The sequence below is a fragment of the Apostichopus japonicus genome, chromosome 10 (genome assembly GCF_037975245.1).
Source record: "Apostichopus japonicus isolate 1M-3 chromosome 10, ASM3797524v1, whole genome shotgun sequence".
Taxonomy (NCBI): Eukaryota; Metazoa; Echinodermata; class Holothuroidea; order Aspidochirotida; family Stichopodidae; genus Apostichopus; species Apostichopus japonicus.
In genome coordinates this window covers 4,140,001-4,164,184 of record NC_092570.1, presented here as the reverse complement: position 1 = coordinate 4,164,184, position 24,184 = coordinate 4,140,001, and the positions used below count along the sequence as shown (strand labels likewise).

General features: G+C 33.8%; 1 protein-coding gene across 1 annotated transcript; it reads left to right on the top strand.

Moving 5' to 3' along the window:
- Positions 1 to 629: 629 nt before the first annotated feature.
- LOC139975269 (nuclear receptor subfamily 2 group E member 1-like) lies at positions 630 to 24,162 on the top strand. The gene is made up of 7 exons (XM_071983036.1): positions 630 to 911; positions 9,046 to 9,279; positions 18,554 to 18,949; positions 19,388 to 19,616; positions 20,349 to 20,508; positions 20,890 to 21,013; positions 21,921 to 24,162. Exons 1-7 carry the CDS (start codon positions 908 to 910, stop codon positions 22,145 to 22,147), a joined length of 1,374 nt encoding a protein of 457 aa, XP_071839137.1. The 5' UTR covers positions 630 to 907; the 3' UTR covers positions 22,148 to 24,162.
- The last annotated feature ends 22 nt before the right edge of the window (positions 24,163 to 24,184 follow it).

Sequence of the window (24,184 nt, the reverse complement as noted above, 5' to 3'; positions counted from 1 at the left end):
TTTTTGTTTCCCGGTTAACCCTACAAAATTTAGCAAAAATAGGGAGAGAGATTCCCTAAGCTTCTTCTCGTCAAATCCTCTAAATGCTATAGGGGCAAGTGGAAAGATTGAAAAACGCGCGATATCGCCCGTGAAATAAACTTATTGATCGCACAACTGAACAAACAGAATTATCAACGCGAAGAGGCCACTAGCATTCCCGAATCAGAGAGCAAGCGCGAAAAAAATCGAAAAAATGGTTGAAAATCTCTTCGCTTGCAATTTAGCTCATCCAAAGCCATTCCCGCCGTTCCTCGTCCTCCCCTTTTCAAGTTCCTGCGCAACCAATAGAAAAGTTTTTTGTTTAATGAATTGTGTTCGACCACTTGAATCTCCGTACCGTCTGCGTCGAGGTGATTGGTCGGCCCGCTGATACTCGAGGCGCGATTGATGGAAGTTGAACGATAACCGATGGTTAATTGAATCTCGATCGCATCACCGAGACAATTTTGAAGAGGGAGGGTGGATATTCGATGAGAACAGCGTTTAAGGGGGCTCAACTTGTATTAAGTGGGCAACTTTTGATTTGTGGCGCGCTTTTAGGGGAACTTGGGCAATCATATGGCATTTGCAAATATATGGGCGAATGACGCATCAATATCGTCTACGATCAATACGTAAGAGTCCTGCCTGCAAGTGTTTGGAAGGAAGAAGCCGTTTTAGAAGAGGTTTGGGGGAGTTGAAAAGTTGGGATTAAATAAGTATTAGGTCACTTACAGGTTGATCTTACTTCAAGAGAAATTTTGTCCAGAGAAGTCGGAAAGTGATATGTTTTAAAACTTTTTTTTTGTTGAAAGAAAAATAAGAACTATTTTGCAACGAGAATATATTTTTCTGAAAATTGATTAACGTTTTGCTGTTTGAAATAATGGGTGAGTATTACAAAAACCGTTTTTTTCTTTAATATATTTTTTTTTTTAATGTTTGGTAGAAATTTTGTTCTCAAAAAGGACAGCAAAAATGGGAATATCCTATTAATTTCCACTATTTCAATTATTTTGGATTGTCATTTTCACTTTTTCATATAATTTATCCAAGGAAAATAAACATTATTATTTTTTATCTCATAGATGGGTAACTCAGTTGAAATTATCGTTTAACTGATGAGAAAAACTTTCTTAAAAATTACTCGCAAAATTAATAAGTTAAAAGGAAACGAAAGCTAAAAAGAAGAGATAGATGTCTTGTCAGTGTTAACGGTGGCTAATTAAAACTAACTCAAAAATAGTACAGAGGGTAAGACATCAATATGAGAAAAGTCTTTTGATGAAAATCTTCAATTAGCTATTTGGGTAAATTTAATATTTTTTTATTTTTGTTTGAAAGAAATTTCAAGAGTTACAACAAAGTTTTATAAAGTAGAGACGTTTTGAAATTGAAAACTTAGTATTAAATATAACCGCGAAAATATTTTTTTCATTAAATGTAAGCAATGTTGATTTCTGCATGAATTCTTTATATAGAAAAGACATTAGTTGGAGGCTATCAAAACGTGCCGCTAAAAATAATTTTATTAACATGATAATATTGATTTTGAAAAATCACTTCCACATTAAACGTTCTTTTTTAAACTTCTGTTGTTGTTGTATTGTTCTGTTTCTTTACAAAAATTAATCTTTTCAATTTGATTGAGAAAAACCAATCATAAAATGTTCTTTTTATGATGAGTAATCTTGACATTATTTTGCAGAGAAAAATCTCCGAACGTTAAATTAAAAATTTTAAATATTGAGACATTCAGTATGCAAGCTAATAAACATTTATGTTTTTGTTTTGTAAAGCATGTATATGATATCTATATTATATTTAACATACAGTGTTGTGTTTCTTTAATAATAATAATAATCCTTTAACATGTTGCCAAAGACAAGCAGTACCGTCTGTTTTATTCGATACAGAATAACTCAATAAATGTACTACATGCATCAACATTACACATCTATAAAATAATAATCATAATAATAATCATAATAAATATATATATATACATACATATTTATATATACATATATATTTATATATATAGCACGTATATGTAAAGAGAAACACTTTACATATAAAACGGTTATCGTCTCAAGTACACTCAATTTATTTGTATTAATTCACTTTTAATTTTTCTTTTATTCCAAACAAGAAAATTAAGGTGCATTTGTAAAGTACTGGAACGTTACAACTCAAGAAAACAAATAGAGGCAATAACAAAATTGTATTCTCGACTAATGTTAAAGTATATAAAAGGACCCATTTTCTTTACTGAAACGAAACTTGAATAACACTTACAAGGAGATTTGCTTTTGTTCAAATTACTATTTATCCAACCACATTTGTACTAAAAACATCAACAATTGTCCACTTTGACAATTGCTTAAAATATTCACATGCAACATGAAAGGTTATTAGAATTAGTATATGTTTTATCCAAAATACGAAACTTAATATTTCCGCAGATTGTGTTTCTTTCTCTTAATACACGGTATATGCGTTATAGTTAATGTTCTTGTAAACATTGCTAATAAAGGATTGAACTTGATAATATACAAAATTTTAATTTCTTTCTTTCTTATAATTATCTTTAAGGGATAATAACTCCGGAGATTTGCTTTAATAAAGTAATATAGTCTATAAACCTTTCACATTGAAACTACGACTGTTTAAAAACTCATTGAAATATTTAAAGCTGCACTAAGTCTGGGTTGCAACTTTCTGTGACTTTGACCAAGCCATATAATATTCATACATTATTGAGCAGCTTTTAAATTCAAATAAGAGATATGTGTCGTTAAACCAATCTAACTACTCTACAACATTAAGCTATAGCCATTAACACAGAAGCAAATGCGAGCCCAAAATTTAATGTTATCTCTTTTTTGTTTTGGTCAATCGTCAAACTTTTTGATTGTTTAATTTCTTTCTCTTTGGTTTTTGGTGTAAGTACTTTTTGTTGACAAAATTAACGGATCACTTTTCCAAGTTCATTATATTGTTATTAAAACTCTGTATGTTACCACCACAATGTAGCAACATTAATACACAGCGTTACAGTTTGTAAAGAAAGAAGAATTCAATATCTTTCTTCATCTACTGATGGACTCTTCAGTTTTATTAGTTAAAGAGGAATACATGAGATCAAAATTTTTCTTGTCTTTCTATTTAAAAGTTTAAAGTAATGTCTTTCACTAATTATTACAAATAGGTTGGTCTAAACATTTACAAGACGTATTATTTCCTATTTAGATAGATGGTGGACAATGTAACATGTAAAACTTACGGTTATTCTAAATGTGACCCCCCCCTCCCCCCTCTTTATTGGATAAGTTTAGGAGTTAAAGTTACTAAAGAAAATGTTCCAAGTAGCTTCGAATTCAGTTTAGAAATATTTATGTTTTACTCAAGGTAATATCCTTAATTACATAGTATAATATTAATACAAACCAATAGAATATATAAATTGGGTCGTTTGTAATGTATTGTGTTTAAATTCCGGTTATTGTTGATGTCTATTTGTAATATATTTCTTTTATGATTGCATATGTTACAAATCATACCGTCTCGTTTGTTGTGTTTTACATGTTATTGTTAGAGAAATAGAAACTAATCTGAAATCAAAAGTTATGAGAAAAAGATATCAAAAGCTGTTTATTAATATTGAAAGGGGTTTGTTTATCTAATAAACAATTGTAAATCTTTGGTCTTAGCATAATCATTATTCGAAAAAATAACAGAAAAGAGGTTCATTCATCTCGATATCAAACTGGTTATACTAATTTTGAATATTAAAGCAACATAGTTATACATTTAAAACGTAGCATATGTATCAACGCAAGCACACTGACCGCCAAACCAAATGGTAACAGTTCTTTGCAGCAAGAAATGTTGTCTACCTCGATAGCTTAAAGCGGTTCGAACCTAACGTGAGGTTAAGTATATCCTGATATAGGCCTACGTACATGTTCGTAATAGTGGAGCATATAGATATATTATTTGTATAAAATCTGCAATTTTCTTTTTGGTGTATATGTGCAATTTGCAAAATGGAGTTGTTCTATTCTCATGCAAATAAACTTCAAGACAAATTATATATCAACATTTCTTTTCAGTAATGTCAAAACAAAAAGTTAATTTATCCCGAAAGGGGTGTTTGTAACTGTTCAAAACGAATATGAACACTTAGCCCTAACATATACTTACGTAACAGATGAAGCTGTAGATGTATACAATTTGAGTATCTATCATTGTTATTATATCTGTATGTTAATAACCTTCCTTCAAAAACAAAACAAAAATCAAATTTAGTCATGTTGAAGTAAAGAGATAAAAAAGAAATCATCTTAAAACTGGAAAAGTATTTCAATTATTGAATAATATCTCTTTCTTCAGGGATAAAAAGTTGACCAAAATAATGTCGTACCCTTTTCTACGTATCTCTATCAACTTCGCTGAAATCGCAATTATGTAAAACAAACTCAGTTTTTAATTGCACATTGAAAATTAATTAATAAAATGTCAAACTACGGTATTTAGTAAGGCAGAAATAGGATTTTGTGTACAATATTTGGTAAAACAATTGTGATAAAAAGACACAGAAATGCGAATGTGAAAATGTTTTGTTTGTAAACAGAGACCATATCCTGCCTCATAAAGAGGTACAACATACCACGCTAGGACCCGAATCATAGTTTCATGTTTTTACCCTTTAGATGGTTTTGACTTCTAACTCCGTCTTTCTTGAACATTTTTACATTTTTTCGAACATTAATGAATATTCAAGATTGATAATAATGATTCTCATGCATATTTATAACGCAGACTAACATAATAACCTATTCAAACCAAAATATGTGATATGAAATATGCATATATATGTATATAAATAATAGCACGTGTCAGCTCAATGATAAAGAAATTGGGGGGGGGGGGGCGGGGGTGGAGAGAACATTCGAGACCTCATAAGTTTGGAAAATAAATCGACAATAATCAAGTTCTTTTAATTTGACTTTAATTAGGCGTTGAGGCTTGAGGACTGCATACTTGTCGCAAACCGCAATAAAGCGAATACAAGTATACTAATGTAAACAGTTTACCGAGGTTTAATGAGGCATGGATTAGTTTTAAGATCCACCTATAGACCAACAGTTGCAGCCACAGTTTGCTGAATTAACGCTATCTATCTGACACGGAAAAGGCCCGCAGCGATCTAGGTTGTTTGTACATAGGGGCTCATCTAAAGAAAATAGAGAACAGATACTGAATTATAAATCAAAAGGGGGACAAAATCCTTCCAAACGTCTATCTAAACAAGAGTTTAGTAACCCCACAACACTGAACGTCCTTCTACTAATGAGCATAAATCTGAATAATTAAAATGTTACCAGGGATATATATTTAATTATTATAAAGGATGTCATAGCGGTGGGTGTGTTTTAAATAAAAACGCGGAAGACTAACCTAATAGCAATCCAGAAATAAGATTTAAAAGAAAAAGAGAGAGATGCAAAATAAATAAAAGGAGGACGGGTTTAAGGGCTCAGTTCTTTTGTTGTTGTAAGTACTCCATCTGTCACACACTTTGCTTTGAAGATTACAAACTAATTGCACATATTTTAACCAGATGCACGTTAACTTGTGTGTAGGCTGTAGCAAACCAACATAGAAAGAAACCTTTTGAAAATTAGACGTTTCATTAATCCATTACGAAAAATATTTTTTAACTCAATCTTTGAAAAACTTTTCTTTCCAATTCATTAATCTCATATGTCTGCAATGCTTTCTGGAACTGAATTTATTCCTTAAATAAAGATGGAAAAGTTTAAAGTAAAAAGGTTTTTAAGTTTTAGCAATTTTATTTTGTATAATCACTATACAAAACATCTTATTTAAACAATATTTCGCTTTTCGGCTATAAAATTGTATGTACAACACTCTTATAACTTCGTTCCATAAGTAATACTTCGACTGAGATAAGAATAACTCTACTTTCATCGAAACTTTGTAAAGATTTTATAATTCTATTACAAGATTAGGGGTAGATTACAAGAAAAGTCCCAGGACGGCTTTGTTGATCGTATATCGATACTGTGTAATGAGTTGATTCAATAAAAGACCACGCAGAAAACTAACAAGACATTTAATAATATTTACGAAATCTAATCTTAATTACTCATAAAGACAATAGAATATGGGTTATAGTTCACAATGTCATTAGTTTGTATCAAACACAACTGCTATACACTGGTTTCCAAATTTTCCGTATGTAATTAACTTTCGCTCTAAATATCATTGAATCTTAACTGTTCGTTTGAAATTCAGTTGGAACATAACTATTTCTGATATCAGAGAAACAAAATTATTATTTGATATCTCGAGAAACTTTGCTGCTATCTCAGGACGAATATCAAATCGTCATCGATATGATAGAAGAAGTGTCTCTATTATAACCTAAACTATAGCCTAGAATCGGTAATGATTATACTGCTATAATGAAATTTCATAAAACATTAATTGATGGAGAAGTGAAATACATATTTTTAAGATATCAGAGAAAGAAAATGCTTGATGTTTGATAACTCGAATTACTATGATGCAGGACAAATATAAAACTGTATCAATATGCTATAACAAATTATAAAAATACTTAATCACCTCAAGCCAGGAGAAAGTCTTTATTTTAATTACCTATTATGATCAGTTTAATTGTTTGGGATGTGAATACATATTCAACAATGGACAGGTGAGAAAATGTCCATATTTTATATTTACAAATTTCTTTTATATTTACAAAATTTGTAAGCAAGGGTTTTTGGTTGAAATTTGGCTTTGAATTAGCTCTGGTATCATAAAAAATAAATATATGTAATGATAGATCAAAAATAATCTGTAGATCTATGATGATTGCATGATTATGGGATATTGACTTCTGGGTTTATTTCATTTGTCGTATAATATGTTGAGACTGCATATAGTTGAATACAAAGTTATCTGATCTGTTAAATGAAGACATCGAATTAACGAAACATAACTTGAAATTGTATTGTTTTAGTTCACTAACATCTTGTAAACACTGTGTTGAAAACTATATCAAGTATAACTGGTAAATATAATATGGGAAAAAGTTAAACTAGAAGACAAATGGCTCTCTTTAGTACGCAAATAAGATTACTTTGTGAATCCGCCGTTCTGCCATTCTGTTTGAAAGTGACATAAATTTCAAAGTAGACGTTGCATTTCTCAGTATATAGCCTATGACTTTATTTATGAAAAGTTTAGACGGGTACACATGTCTCTTTTTGTTAATTATTGTCATTATAATTATTACTATTAATATTATTGCTTTGCTTGTAATGTATATTTTCTCGCCACACGAATACATACTTCACTCATATGCTAGTTGCGTCGGTGTCAAACCAATAGGCTTAAAACCTCTTGAAGTCGCTATACCTTTCGGACCAGACTCTCAACACTTACATAGATCGCCCATAGGCTTAAAACACTTATACAGCAGGTGTACATATAGGCTCTGCCTATTTTGCATCTGGGAATCGATGAGAAAGTTGTTATCATTATGAACTGATAAGGTTTATCACCAGCTATACGTAATTACATCATTTCCCTTTCGTTTTCCTCTTGTTTTTTTTTGTCTATATGTGTTCTAAGAGACACTTCTTCATATTATGTTTCTATGTACCGTACAATTGTTTATATTTAGTTACTTGGGTCCAGCCGGAAAGGAGGAAAGTTTGCGTACTTAATTATAGTCATCCGAACGAAAAAAAAATTGATATTTTAATATTTATTACTCAATTTTCTCATCAATCATTCGTCCTTTCTCTTTTGCAACCTAAGTTAAAAAAAAATGGGTGGATTCGTTTATAGTTTTAATTTACATATTTCTATGCAGATTTAATCCTATAACTCTAACAATTGAAAGCAAACAAACCAATAAATATACAAGTTAAATTTTGATTCAAATGTAATATGTAGACTTGTTTAAATATATGAATGCATTGCACGGCGAATGTTACACTTATACACAGGCAACCCAACATTGTCACATTTTCTAGTCAATTAACTAATGTATTACACGGTGAATGTTACACTTTATACACTCGCAACACAACATCATCACATTTTCTAGTCAATTAACTAATCTATTGCACGGAAAATACTACACTTATACACTCGCAACCCAACATCATCAAATTTTCTAGTCAATTAATTAATGTATAGCACGGTGAATGTTACACTTATACACTCGCAACACAACATCATCACATTTTCTGGTCAACTTATTAATGCATTGCACGGTCATAATCACATTTTCTAGTCAATTAATTAATATATTGTACGTTGAATGTTACACTTATACACACGCAACATAGCATCATCACAGTTTCTAGTCAATTATTTAATGTATAGCACGGTGAATGTTACACTCATGAACACGCAACCCAACATCATCACATTTTCTAGTCAATTAACTAATGTATTACACGGTGAATGTTACACTTTATACACTCGCAACCCAACATCATCACATTTTCTAGTCAATTAATTAATGTATTACACTGGGAATGTTACACTTATACACTCGCAACACAACATCATCACATTTTCTAGTCAACTTAGTAATGCATTGCACCGAGAATGTTTCTCTTATACACTCACAACACAACATCGTCACATTTTATAGTTAATTATTTAATGTATTGCACGGTGAATGTTACTCTTATACACTCGCAACACAACATCAACACATTTTCTATTCAACTAATTAAAGTATTACACTGTGAATGTTACGCTTATACACTCGCAACACAACATCGTCACATTCTCTGATAATTTAATGAATGTCTTGTGAGTTGAATCTAACATGTATCCATGCGCAGCACGTTATCACGTTACCATGGTTATAGTTACTCTCTTGTCACTTAGTTGTACTTTGTCATTTAACATTTTATTTAAGTTTTTTCTCTTTAAGAGTATGATTGAATAGTTTATTTCTTTCCGCAGGTCGTACATTACCTAATCCTGTACCATGTAAAGTCTGCGGAGATAAAAGTTACGGTAAACATTACGGCGTTTATTGCTGCGATGGATGCAGCTGCTTTTTCAAGCGTAGCATTCGACGCAATATGCGTTACACTTGTATTGGCAAAGGAAATTGCCTGGTGGATAAAGCGAGGCGCAACTGGTGTCCATATTGCAGGCTCAAGAAATGTTTTGCAGTAAACATGAACAAAAGTGGTGAGTTCATAATTATTTATCATTTTTTTATTTTTTTATTCCCCTTAAAGTAAAACTATAACATGTCTTTCAATGAACTTTTTCACATATTTGCTGTTGCATAATTTAACTTGTGGTACATTAGCTAGCAGCATATAGCAACTCTCTAGGCTCACATTTGACTTGAAACGGAACGAAAATAATAATCGTCGATGGATTTAGACATTCTTTGAATATGACAGTAATCTAATAAATAGCCTAACGTTAAGAATATTATATATGTTCAGATGTAAAAACGTTATACGTGGTAAACGCAACCATGCGCTACTTCAAAGTCGAACCGGGTTGGAATAAATGATCAAAAGTAACGAGATTGTAAGAATCGATATCGACGAATTGTCTTTCATTCAAAGAAAGAAATATTGATAACAGGTGATTACATACTAAACGCTCATTTTATATGTGTGTGTGGAGGGGGGGGGGGTGATTATTCTTAAAGACGTAGCTTAGACACGCCTATCTAATTATGACGTCAGAGATCTCAACAAAACCAAAATAACGCTGAAAATTTTCCCATCTCATTAATTATTCATATAGCGTTAAAGTTGTAGATAATCAAATGTTTATATAATCTACAAATTAACATATTCAATCCCTGTTGACACGTCGAGAAAGCTCAAGAACTAGCAAATTGAAGCAAAGACCTATGAAACATAAATTAACTTTGAACTATTCTTAAAGACGATATAGATATTGAACATAATAGTCCCAGATAGACCAGTACTCAGCTATGGATATCACAAATATTTCCCTTGTTCTAATCGTTTATGTTTTGCAAAACATTGCTGCTTGCTCTTTGAATGTAATAAATGTTTACGATTGTCACTACTGTGACTGATCTTCTGTATAATAACTAACTTAAACACCTTCCCAATTTCAATCAAATTGAAAATATCTCATAATAGGCTTAACATTTCACAATCAATAAAAAAAAAGCCGAATTTAATCCATCAAACACTAATTAAGCGGTTTCCATGACAACTCCGACCTTAGCTCTGAGTCCTACTTCTAATTAGTCGCAAGCATTTCCGAACAATTAAAAATCGTTTAGTCACAAATTTTGATACATTTTTCGCTATACAACGGGATTGCGCTATAAGCGGGCATTAGGGGCAGACAATGAATTGAACACGCCCGTTGCACGTGCCAGTGGTGTACACAGCTTAAGGGGGCGTTACGTTGCGTTGCCGCCCAATTCTGTATACAAGATCCATTTCGCCTGTATTCTCCAATTGCTCACTTACTAAACCCTTCCTTACGGTGATGTTGGCCGCAGATAGCAAGTTTATTAAGGAAATTTAATATCCCTTTGATCATCAGGTGCTTAAGCTCCCCCCATATTGCGGAGTACCCCAAAGCCAGGTTTAACGGTTCCGTCTACAGTAAAAAAAAATCGCTATCACATATCTCTCTCTCTCTCTCTCTATCATTCCCCCATGTCTCACTTTTTCGTGCAATACGTTTACACGATTCGCTGAGCTCTTTATAAGGTAGCATTATGGTTATGTTTAACCTCATTCATGTATGTCTAAGATTGTTTACAACATCCTCCAGCAAAAAATAGCATGTGCGAGATTTCATACAAAGATTTATCGCTTAGGCTATTTTGTTTCTCATTGTCAGAGAGATAACGATTTCCATTTTTCTTGCTCTTTATTATTATTTTTTGTTAGTAATAATCTCAGACTAAATCGTGCAATTTTTTTGGCATGAAAATATTGATGAAACCTGTTGCGAGGTTGCAATATTCCCAGAATTTCGTTTGACCAAGAATATTATGTTTATAAATCGGATTAATATTCTCCTGACATCTGTTTTTTTTTTCCTTACGAGAAAAGTGATTTCATCTAAGAGTAGCATAAGTTTATTATATCTGAATTATCAATGAACGTTTTCTTGAGAATAATTGTAAGGCATCAGAAATAAAAAGTATCAAAGGATAAAACTCTACAACAGTACAAAAACAAAAGAGAATTTATCTGTATAATAAATCAGATTTTTTTTCAATGATTTGCCGCAAGCTATACATGAAACGTATTGCAAAGCAAAAATCGAACAGTTTTATTATAATTCAATATTTCTTTATATACGTCTAACATGTTTCCAACCTGAGTTATTTCTTTAACCGCGGTATTAAATATGATTTCGCATCGAAAGTTACATTAATCATTGTATTTATGTATTTTCCTACAGATGTCGGTAACTCTTTAAATAGGAAAATAGAAGAAAACCCCCAAATGAAATTTATAGTGTTGTATAAGTTAAACATTAAAATTTGACCGTGTTTTTTTAAGTTTAAATTTTGCAATAAAGCAATACACATGCATAAGTCCCCTAATTTTAAAGGATGGATAATATCCCATGACAAATATTATTCAACCCGTACTGCGAAAAATTTCGGTACTGGGATTTCGAGCAAATTACTTCTTTTTTTCAAAATTACTAGTTTTGAGTTCAGGCGCGGGCAACAAATCCCTCCCATCTATCCTTCTCAAATTACTTTGTTTTGGCGAAATAGCAAACAAATCCATCTTTAATTATTTTGGCTCGTTTTCTGAGTTGCAAAAGAAAGCCTATGTCTCTATTAATCGAAAAAGAAGAAGAAGAAGAAGAAGAAGAAGAAAAAAAACGAATGACGTCATCACTAAATAAAAAGGGGGTTATCGCGTAAGAGCAAAGAGTCGGGAATTAACTTTCTTTTCAATATCCATGGAAAGTACGAGAGAAGTTTCGAGCAAAACCAGTCATATACCTCTCGATATTTAATTGTACAGAAACTGAAATTCTATCCTCAAAGAAAAAGCAAAAAGCAGGAAAGTTGAGAAGGGTGGATTGTTCCACTTATAGATCGGGAATATTGATTCTTCTTTGACCAAATCTATTTTGTTCCAGATAGAGTCGATTTAAATTAGCGGATTGCTTTCAGATCTGAGGCCTGATCTCATGATCTGGATACCGCTTTCAATAGAAACACAATCTTTATAAGATACACTGCTTTTATCCAGAATTATTTGAATAACGCGTATATAAGGTTTTCTTTATTCATGAGGCTGCAACGAGATATTTAAATATACATTGAATATGCATTTGTATAGCACAAACTGTATACGTTCTTTTCTTTCGTGAGGATGTAACGAGATATTTAAAATACATTTAAACATTGTAATTAATTTGCATTTGAATAACACAGACTGTTACGATGATTCCATGCGTTCCATGTCAAGGACCCGCACAAAAACATACATTGGTAGTCCGAATTACTCAAATAATACAACAGGCTGTTCTGTTGTTTCATGGACAGCCGCTTAAGGAATAAATGGAATAAATATATGGAACAACGCTATACTCTATCAAAGCGTCAGGAAAGCGGAAAATTAGCCTTTTACTCCGTGATTCCGATTTACGTCAGGGGACGAGGCCACCCAATATATCTGAATCAAACGCCCCATCCTCTTAACACACATCATTCCACATACAAGTAAAAGTAGATTACCATACATTATAGATAAGAAAACCATAAGGTGGTAACTTTACCTATAAATGACCCGCCCCCCATCCCACCCCTCCACCTCACCGCGATAATTCTGAAGACCTTCCTGTGTCGTGCTAAAGTTATCCGTAACTATTACTTAACCACACATTATAAGACCTCCACCAGCGTATGATAAGGTACCGTGTGGTACTTTTTTTTTTAAGGAAAAGTCGCCTCGAAAGGGAACAGATACTTCACATGATCTTAGCCAAAAGGCCGTGTGGTGTTACACTGTGGTGTAAGAGAGAAACAATGCATGTCAAACACTTTTACAGACAAAGGATGGTTACATACCTTGCAATTGTGTTGACATATTCAGTTAATACAATTTAACTACTGCAACTGTACCTTTACTTTTCACTATAATTACATATCATAACAATTATAATCTTATAAAACGTTACATGATATGTATAACAGTATGTACACGTATATGTATATGTAAGTATAACAATAGAAATTATCTCGATATCATGAACTTTGTATAAATGTACGCCATCCTACCATTTCTCCGAATAAACCCATTTTTTTCTCTCTCCAGTTATGTCATTTTGTTATTCACTTCAATGCATTCGGAAAAAATAAGCTTCCCAAAATGGCAACACTTTCTCCATCTTTGAAATTATTCTAAATTATCAGTGAAAACATTCACTTTTCATTTGAGTCACTCGCCGCTCTGCAGTCCTCCCGTTTTCCCTAAAAATAAAATAAAACGGTTACATTTCTATCACACCCCCTAGGGCAAAATGGTATCAACTTACAAGTTGATAACAATTTAAAGCGTTGGTTAAATCATAATTCCTGAGGGTTACCATCCCTTCGGATGGAAAATTCGATCTAAATCCGCTGGCTCAGGTGTTTGGCTGGAGGAAGCAAAGTCGGTCTCTCCATATAATTATTAGTAGAGACAGTATGGCTAATCCACAGTCATCGGGCAGTTTCGGGCAGTTTCGCCGTTATTGGGGGTAAAAGTGAGTCACACGATAGTTTTCTTACAACATCAAAAGTTAGCCCTAATAATGAAATGATTGTATATCTCAAACAATATTTGACAAATAATTTAAAAAAAAATAGCCTTTAAGTTGGTTCCTTAATTGTAAAGGGGGAAAAATGAATTGAAATGTGTTGTAATTAAAAGTAGAATTTGTTTCTTCACAAAAACAAAGCCAAAATGAAAACTTTCAGGTTTTTGCCGGTCTGCACGGGTGCACTAAATTAAATATGACGTCAAAATATGATTTCTCATATTTGATGAATTGATTTGTAAGTTTATATGATTTGTCTATTTATTGTACGTTTTATTTAAATTTGGGTAATTTGTTGTTATTGTTGATGTAAGATCGTAATTGCATTTTAGAACATGTGAATAATAAGAAATGACAGAAAATATATCAATGTTCTTGGATTACTTAATATTTAGGACTTATAAACTTGATAATATAAATATTTAGCATCGAGATAAAGAATGTTCCTCCTGTATTAGTAACACACATGTCGTGGAAGAAATCTTAAAATCTTAAACTTGAATGAAACTACGAAAACAAATGAATTTAGCTTACCGAATATGTATAATTCTGAAAAACAAAATTTGCGGTCGGTTTTAAGTTTTATTAAATTTGCTCCTTAAAACATAATTTCGAATAAAATTATTACTTAAAATGTATCTCTAATCTAAAGAAATGCATGGTAATATAATACTGGATTAAAGCCTTAATTTAAAATTTCATAATTTTGTACTGAATTGCACAAGACAGGAAAGTATTTCCTGAAGAAAAAATGGTTTCCATAAAATAAAAAGTAAATATATAAAATTAAAAATACTTTTCAATTCTTTTTTAATCAAACAGACCAAACTAAATTCCGACAACTCTTTTACTTGTCTTCTTTCGCTCTTTTCTTATCTTAAAACATTAATAATTTTTTTAAATGAAAAACAGATGGTTTCATGTTCAAAACAATTTATATAATGTGCATTTGCAAGCTCCAGGGCGTAACAAAAATTTGAGAAGAAAACATTCATGTGCATAGATCACTAAAGATTGATAACTGAAATAATAACTGTCAAAGCATAGGCAGGAAAATGACTTAAATTGTTTATGTGACAGACAGTTCATTTTTATGCAATCAAAGATGTTTTGTTTTGTATCGGTAGCGATTTCTTTAAAATCGTTGCATAGTTTGATCGTATTTTTCCCCCTTTTCCTATATTTAGCAAAATATTTACTTCACTACGAACAACATACAAAATCGATGAATTATACTACCAGGCATACTTAGTCCTAGTCGTATCGTGCCGGTAAACTCATTAAAATTATCATATCGATTTTTTTCCCGCGCTAACACTCATCGAAATCTCTTTACCCGCGCCATTCCTTAAAAGTTTTTTTTCCCTCTCCTCTCTATGTTCCATAATTGCTACCCCTGTCGGCAAAATTTAGATTTCCCTTAAATTCTTGTTTCATAATTCCTTTCGCACCTTTCCTTCCTTTGACAAATCAAATATTGCTTCTTCTTTCCTGTTCTTTTCTTCTCCCTTTTACTGTTTTGTTTCTAAGGTTTTTTTTTCTCCTTAATGATTCGTCAAGCGCCATGACTTAATTGGCAACGCGCGTCTGGTGTAAGCTGTACAAACCACCAGTGTCTGCCTCGCTGTTCTGTATCGGCCGCTTTTTTTTTTTGGCCAATGTTAACTTGTTAAATGATATCAGAAAGCCGGCACGTGTTTAAACGAACCGGTTGGGTGTTTCCGGGACAAATTGGAGTAAAACGGTTCGAGAGTCTCGGGCTTCAGTAAAACCTTGAAAACCATTTATCTTTTCTACTTTATAAAAAGATAAAATTTATTAAAGGAAGTTGATTATTAAAGTTGTAATCGTTAAAAGTGTGAAATGGTGATGCATAATGACTTCAAAAATATCTGGTTGTCTTTTAGCAAAATCTTCCTTAAGAAATAAATAAATTTATATATGTATATATATATATTAATATATATATATATATATTTATATATATATATATATATATATATATATATATATATATGTGTGTGTGTGTGTGTGTATATATGTATGTATATACACACGTTAATGCAACACATACATACAAAACAAAAGCTTCTGTCAAAGCATGTCTAAATGCGAGGGAAGTTAAATTGGTAATGCAATCAATTGTTTTAAACATTATGAAGAAAAATGAAAACGAATATAAAAACGACGTTTGACAGAAATTTGCGAGTAAAAGGATTAGTCATTCAGACACATCAAACGCGTTCTTTCTTACCAAGATCGATTAGTAACTTCTTCAGACATTTCAAGATTGAGACAAAATTCGTGGTCGAAATCTATAAGAGTTTCTAAAAATCAATACAATTATGATTTTAATTTCGATTCCCTTGCGATTTTTTCATACTAATTCGCTTTTTCCATCAGTTATATATATTTTTTTCATTTTAATCTTCATGTAATATTCGTCTTATTGAGAAACAGGTGCTGGGCTTACCATTTAAATTTCTAACTGTTGCGTTTTTGCTTTAGTATCGATTTTCAGAAGAAATCAAACTTTGAGTCATGTCGGCTGTTTGTGCTCTCAGATTTCTTGTTTGTTTTGTTTTTTAGTTTTTGTATTAATATTAACAATTTCGTGGTATTTTCAAGGAAAATATCAATGTTTATCTGGCTATTTTGCTTATTTTTAATGGAGAATTTCCTATTTTAAACTACATATAAATTTTATTGACAGTGGTCAGTTGTAAGCATATTAATTTAGTAATTTAAAGTATACAAGGATAAGCTAAACGGATGACCAATTAACGCCCCTTCCAGCGAATCTATATGAGATTCCACATTTTTCTATTAAATTGGCGATTCTTTTATTATACTTTTATTATACAGGCCTCAAAGTAAATGTCCAATGGACGTACATTTCACTTGCAGGAATATCGATATTTTGACAATTTACTTCACTTGTTGGGTTATTAGGCACTTGTTACGCAATTCGCTGCACTTACGTTTTGAAATAGTAGAGGACCTTTTCCAATTCGTCCAAAACTTGGAAAACGCTTCCCTTCTTCAATCTCATTAAGTTTACTGACTACAATATTACACTCATTTACGTCAGAGAAGTATGCGTGTACATAACTATCAAATGCGATTACAAAGCGTCCTTATTCCAGAAAACTAACATAAACTTTTTCTTGCATATGTTATCCTATCCTATCCTTCCCTCCCCTCCCCTCCCCCCCTCCCCTCCCAGCCCTACTAAATCATCACCAAAAGAAGATTCATCAGTTTCTTGTAAAACAAAAAGAGCTATTTTTTTTAAAGCGGAAGGACATTAAATCTTACTATGCATGTGTAATCTTCATGCATATATAGGGCTAACATGCCGTGGGCAATATTACATACCGTAACCTAAGGCATGTATACTGTATGCTTCTTTACACTTTGCTGTTTTATTATCGTATATAGTATTGTAAATTTCGTTCTTTATGATAATAAACAAGAAATTAAACACAAGCTGCTTATAAAATGGGAACAAATTGATGAAATACTAAGAACCGGAGATGAACGACTGAAGCATTTTTTCCCCTTTTTCGATGATGATGATGAAAATGACTTAATTGCAAGATGCCTCAGGGCAGATTATAGGACACGTATGCAAGTAACAAAATTACATGGTTTAAAGATTCTGTCACAATTATTGCTTCACGAGCCATAGAAAAGTAGGGTGCAGCTGAGTAAATTCCGTTCATCTTTTTGTTGAAAGTAATTTCAATTATTAACTAACATTGAACGCGAAGATTAAAGGTATTATATGGAAACGTTTTTTTTTTTTGTGGTTTTACTAAAGGCAAACTGTCACTACCCTGGATATTACATTATTTGTCAAGCCTGATTAATTTAATAAATCGGTACACGAAAAAAAAATTAAACGTCTCAAAATATATAAATTACATACAGCGAGTCTAAGATCAGGCGTGATGTGTAGAAGTTAATTAAATGTAACCTTGGGAATTATTCGCCGAAAAAAAAAATAATGGAGGCAAATTTTTACCGTATTGGATTGATTTTTGTGTTGCTGAATTAAAATGTTTAAAAAGTCCTACAAGATTATGAAGTATTTAAGTATAAACTCAACTTCTATTTAAAATATATAGCAACAAATATATACTTATTAATCATAAACATAAACATGGTGAACTTAAGAGAGTAAGGGAAGCGTTATACAGTCTATTTAGGAAGGAAAAGTTAATTTGTATTGTGGTATCACTTTTAATGTTTAAGAATATGTTGATGTGTCAAGAGAACAAATATAAGACTATACGAGAGAGATCAATAAAAATAAAAATAAAAGTAAATGACTGTTTACCTGTCTTAAAATTTAGACAGTCATACTTCATCTTGTAACGGACAATTAAAGTAAATAGTGTGTATAGGTTACATATAAACCATATAAATTATTTTATACTTTCATTTTTTCTTACGCACTTCCGCCCAGATTCTTATATGTAAAGTAGGCTGTATAAATATGGATGTTTCTGATATGAATGGTTTGTGGACTGATTAAAGAAGGAAGTATGGATATTTGTCTTGACAAAGTACCCGTTGTCACTTTGCTAATATACTCTACAATGACATGTTGTTCTTTTTCTTCTTTAGTTTGCTTTCTACTTGACTTCCAAAATCTAATTTTTCACTTTAACAGCCGTTCAAGAAGAACGAGGGCCCAGAAAGAAGAAGCCAATGGCCTCTGGGGAATCCCGGTCGTCATCCAGCAAAGATGTCGGTGGTTTTAAGCTATTTCAGCCATGGGCCGCCCATTCAGCCCGACAGTTATCAAAGAGGGCACGGGAAACAATGATGTCCAGAAGCGCGTTCCAAGCCGTTCCGTTACGTCACGGTTTCTTGGCGCACCCTAATGCACTAGCAGCAACAGCATTCAGTAATTCGCCCCTAGCGACAGCACATCTTCATGGTCCTACGTTCATGAGTGGCATGTTATCAAGTCTAAAACCAGGCGGTCTTCCAAGTGAGAATATGCAGATGATAGCGTCACGGATGTGTCGAGGAGACATCGACAGTGCCACAGGCAAAGGAGGAAGTAAGAAAGAAACAAAAACATATTTTGTCTCATATTTTTAACGATAACATTGATTTGTTGGATGTAGAATTAAAATGACAAATGATATAATATTCACTAAGTAATAAGTAGTATGTTTCAATCATTTCTTACCCAGGCCGAGCCTCTGTGGAGATGTCGCCGCTTACTCGCCCACCCCCCCCCCACTTCCCCGCCCTTGTTGCACTTTTCGTTTTCTCTTAAGTGTAATATGCATATTATATTACAATATTCCTCATTCCATATTTTGCCGGTTCCCTTCCATTTTTCCCCAGGAAGCACAACTGACCCCTGGGCTATAGCCCCCTCTGACCCCTCCCTCCCCCCATAGTCAGACTTGATGGTACCAATCGTGAATCTTGACACGTATTTATCCATTTTCGCCTTCAAGTTGTTTCTTATTTATGATTCCTCTTTCAGATTTACACCCAAAGCTCGCCGCACTTCCTCTACAATTTCAGACATCTATGGGTGAGGGCGGTCGCATTCCGATACTCCCATGTTCTTCACGAGCGGCACAGCTTCATGGAAACTTTCCATCGTTTGGTATTCCATCGAGAGCGCCATCAAACCTCTCTGTGATAGAAGATACAGCCACAAGTATTCTGATACACGCTTTAAAATCCACAAAAGCCGTCGAGCCATTCAGGTACGTCCAAACTACCTAATGGTCGCAGTCTTATTAAAAGAAAATTGGGACATAGGATATGTGGTGCGGGTTAGTGGTCCAGTAGTTCAAGAATGTGTCATGGATTTTAGGGTATAATTTAAATTTAAAATAATCGTCTTGAACATTTCTAGAAAGCTCCTTTTTTGGTTAATTTCACTCCTTAACTTCCCCCGACATATGATAGTACAAAAGGAGTTGTAATACTAAGCGACATTTACCACACTCATACCTCTTAACTACGAAAAGAATTATCATTTTGATAAATATGAACATCCGCAAATGTGAAAATAATTCATTTACGCAAAACCTTTGTATTTGTTAACAGTTGTAAAACAGTATTTTATCTCATTCGCAAGACTAGTGTTATTGTTTAGCCAACCAGAAAAGTTTTATACTAGTGGGTGGCGCTCTTAATGAATGGTCCATAGCAGAATCTCTCTTTTTTACATTCTCACATGAAAACACATCTTGGACAATCTTCAAAACCAGCATTGTGTTTATTATTTGGCAAAGTAAAGGGAAATATGTAACCCCCTCCCACTCCAAAACAATAGGCAACTTTTTTTACCAAGGCATAAACTTAATACCTGTTGAAATGCAACTGACGATTTCGGGCAGTAGTGGATGCAATCGGTGAATTGATACTGTCCCAAGTGCTGACCATTTGGACACACCTTTCTTATGGCGTTATATGTTATTTTTGTTCCGTAGGTTGTTGGATACGTCCGATCGACTCATCTTGTTAAACGAATGTTGGGGAGAATTATTCCTGCTTCATGCGGCTTACTGGCCTGCTGTTGACTTCTGCGCACTTCTCAGTCACTCCAGTATGAGATTAGATGACGAATTAGTGTCACAAATCGACGAAAAGGTAAGATACCTAAAGTTACCTTATTAAAAGGTAGGATTAAATAGATTACCAGATAGGATGACCTACGTCATTAAAGTAGGTGAAAACATACCACATAAAAATATATATATAAAAAAAACCGGTGAACGGATGAGACTTTTTCCATTTTGCATTGGTCCCACACCGCCATTTATGTTTAAGCTGTCCGTGGACATTTTCAGTTTTCGATTTATCTTCTGATGAAAGCTGAAATTTTATTGCCCTTTCATACGAGAAAATTGCTGGAAGGTTTTGACTGTAATTGGTGACAAATGTTACACCGACACGACACAAAAGACAGCTAAACTTGATTTGAACAAATTTGTGATAGAAATTCTCTTTCATCTTATTATCTCCATCCAGGAACCAAAAAAGAGGAAATCGGAAGTTGTCGACGATATTCAGGAAGTTACTGTGCGCCTGCGTACATTAAATCTCAGTACGCACGAGTTTGCTTTTCTGGAGGCGGTTATTTTGTTTAAATCAGGTACATTTCACGTTTCATTACAAACCGTTCCTACCTCACCCGGGATTCACACCAACAGCTCGAAAGCCAATTTGGTTGTTTGAATTGCATAATCGCGTCAGGTAGATAGGCTCGATAAGGGGCTGGTCCGGGGGGGGGGGGCGAATTAGCCCATGGGTCAGTTAGGGCCCCGTGAAATATAATACAGACTATTTATCCTAATATCATAACATACATAAAGGGAGAAAAACGAAGATTTCACGTGGGGTCCGGTAACGTTATAGTATCCCTGGGCCCGGCCTGACTCTTGACACCCCTGGGGGGGGGGTGATTTTAGTATGGGTCCTGGTTGGAAGAATGGCCGATGTGTCTAACAAGGTGGGGTATTGGGGTGTATGTTTACATTGAGAGATGACATATTGTGTCAGTTTAGACTGTAAGGGCGGAGGGACCGCAGGGGGGGGGGGGTGGGTTGCAGTATGACAAGAGAACAGCACCTCCCCCCCCCCCCATCGTCCTTCTTCACCAATGGGAGATGTATAATTTATAACATAACACATTAGTTAATGCTCTTTTCCTATTGTGATTGTTTATCTTTTCCTATCCTGTTTTACTCGTATTATAGATACTAAGAGTGCTGTACGTGAGAAAAGCACGGTAGAGTACTAACAAGGTGGGGTATTGGGTGTATGTTTACATTGAGAGATGACATATTGTGTCAGTTTAGACGGTAAGAGCAAAGGGACTGGAGGGGGTGGGTGGGGGGGGGGTGCAATATGGCAAGAGAACAGCACCTGCCCCATCGTCCTTCTTCACCGATGGGAGATGTACAATTTAGAACATAACACATTAGTAAATGTTCTTTTCCTTTTGTGATTGTGTATATTAGTCTTCTCACCTTTTCTTATTCTTTTTACCCGTATTATAGATACTAAAAGTGCTGTACGTGAGAAAAGCACGGTAGAGTATTACAGAGATCAAGCCCAGGTGGTATTAGCACAATATGAGAACATCATACACCCGGAGAGTCCCGCCAGATTCGGCAAGTTACTGCTTACGATGCCTGCATTGAAGAGAGTCTCCCGGGAACATCTAGAAGACCTATTCTTTAAGAAAACAATTGGTTCCGTCTCAGTGGAGAAAATCGTCGAGTGAGCAAACGTAGAATCGAGATTACACCAAGAAAGGATATGAATGGGAGAGGAAGAACGGGGAGTGGATTAGGGTGGGGGAGGGAGGGTAAGGGGTAGTCGAAAGGTACAACATTGAAACCTAAAATGTATCCAAGCCTCCAATACCTATCTCCATCCCACAGGAAAAGAGGTAAAATTAAATAAACTTACACACACACCCCCACCCCCCCTCCCAACCTATCCGGTTAAAAATACACCTTAAAAGTGACCTTTCCTATAAGATTGAAGAGGCTGTTTTATATTGTTAGGGTGCAATGGAGAATAAAATGTGGACAAATTCATGATCAGGACAAAGGTCATGGACTTCTTTTTCTCTCAGCTCAGCTCAGAAGCATCGTTCATTGTATGAAATCACTTATTTATTTATTTTAAAGAAATCTTTCTCACAAGCAATATGAATATTATTTAAGCAGACTGGGTTGTTCAGATTGACCACTCTATTGAACGAAAACTTGCTAATGAATTATAAGAAACGAGCAATGTTCGTACATATGAAAACAGTAATATCGAGGGAAAGTATTCTTTTTTTCACTCCATGGCAACAAAAAGATCCACACTTATTCTGATAAAATTTGATCAGATTGTTCGTATTGCCATCTAACTTTTTATAACTAATGTCCAGTCCAAACAGTAAACGAAATTAAATAACTTTCAAAGCTTCAATATTTGTATAAAAACTTGATAGAATTTACAATATACAATTTTGATTTTACCTTCAGAACTTGCATATATGTAGTATTCATTGAAGACTCTATTGCTACGTTAATATCACCATGTAAACCTGTTGCACGATTGGTACGAAATTATGAACACATTGCAAATAAATGCTAAAATGGGTTTCTGACCAATTTGGCATATCACGCAGTATTTTGTGTCATTATATATATTCCCTTTAAACGAAACTGCCGGTGCATTATACCATGTGCGCATGCGTCAGATCTCTGTATATAATGTAACATATCTCATCAAAGTGTACGTCACTAGCTATACATTACTGAGTCACTGCCTGGACAACAATTCATTCATGTCACCCTTGCGCTTCCGTACCAAGAATAGCCACAGCTAGATAAGTTTTTCGAGATTTTAGTCATTGCGTTCAATCCTCTTTCCTCATCGAAAAAACGGGATTTTTTCCTCGCTGCACTCTCAAACCATAAAAGTAGCTAAATGTGCTTCCATGTTTCTCGACAAGTGAGATACTTTGTTATGAGAAATGTTCACACGGCGACAGTCAAGGTTCACCCTATGGTATCCCATAGATCGCTTATATAGTCTACAGTGCTAAATTAACACCATCTGAAGCCTTTAGGCGCCAGGTACGCGCCCCCTTTCTTAACTTCTGCAGGCACAACCCGAAACGCATGTGTATGGATATGTTTATATGCCCCTTGACCCTGTGACCTATTGCAGCCCCTATGCCGTGCTTCATGCTGCTCATTGGATAATACGGCAGATTTTATAATAGGCCTAGTCTTATCCTAATGGCCTATTTTAAAAAGAAAAATTAAGAAAATTTAAGACAGGATATAAGGTCTTTTATATTCATCATCACGTGGTTTTTAAAGCTAAGAAAAAACAACAATGTCCTGATCTGAAGTCTTTAAAAAAAAGTATAAATTAAAAACATCGTATTATTCGTTGTAAGTAACGAAAATCTTGTAAATATTAATATTCATGGGATCTGAATTTATTATCAAGGTGTAAATATATGACACTACCCGTAAACAAAACCTTGTTTGAATCCGTTTCTGTGTTTTTATGTTTCGTAATATGTGAAGGATATGTTCATGGTAGAATGGGGTATGAATGAGGAAAATGGGGTTGGGGAGGGGATCACAGTGATAGGTAAAAGGACCACTGTATATTTCCTTTGAAGACGGAATATGATAATACATAGTGAGACAATAGTTCGAAATCTTTTTTATTTTAACCCCTTCATAAGGAGAACATAAAACAATAATATTGCTCGACACCCCCGCCCCCCCCTCTCTCTCTTTGC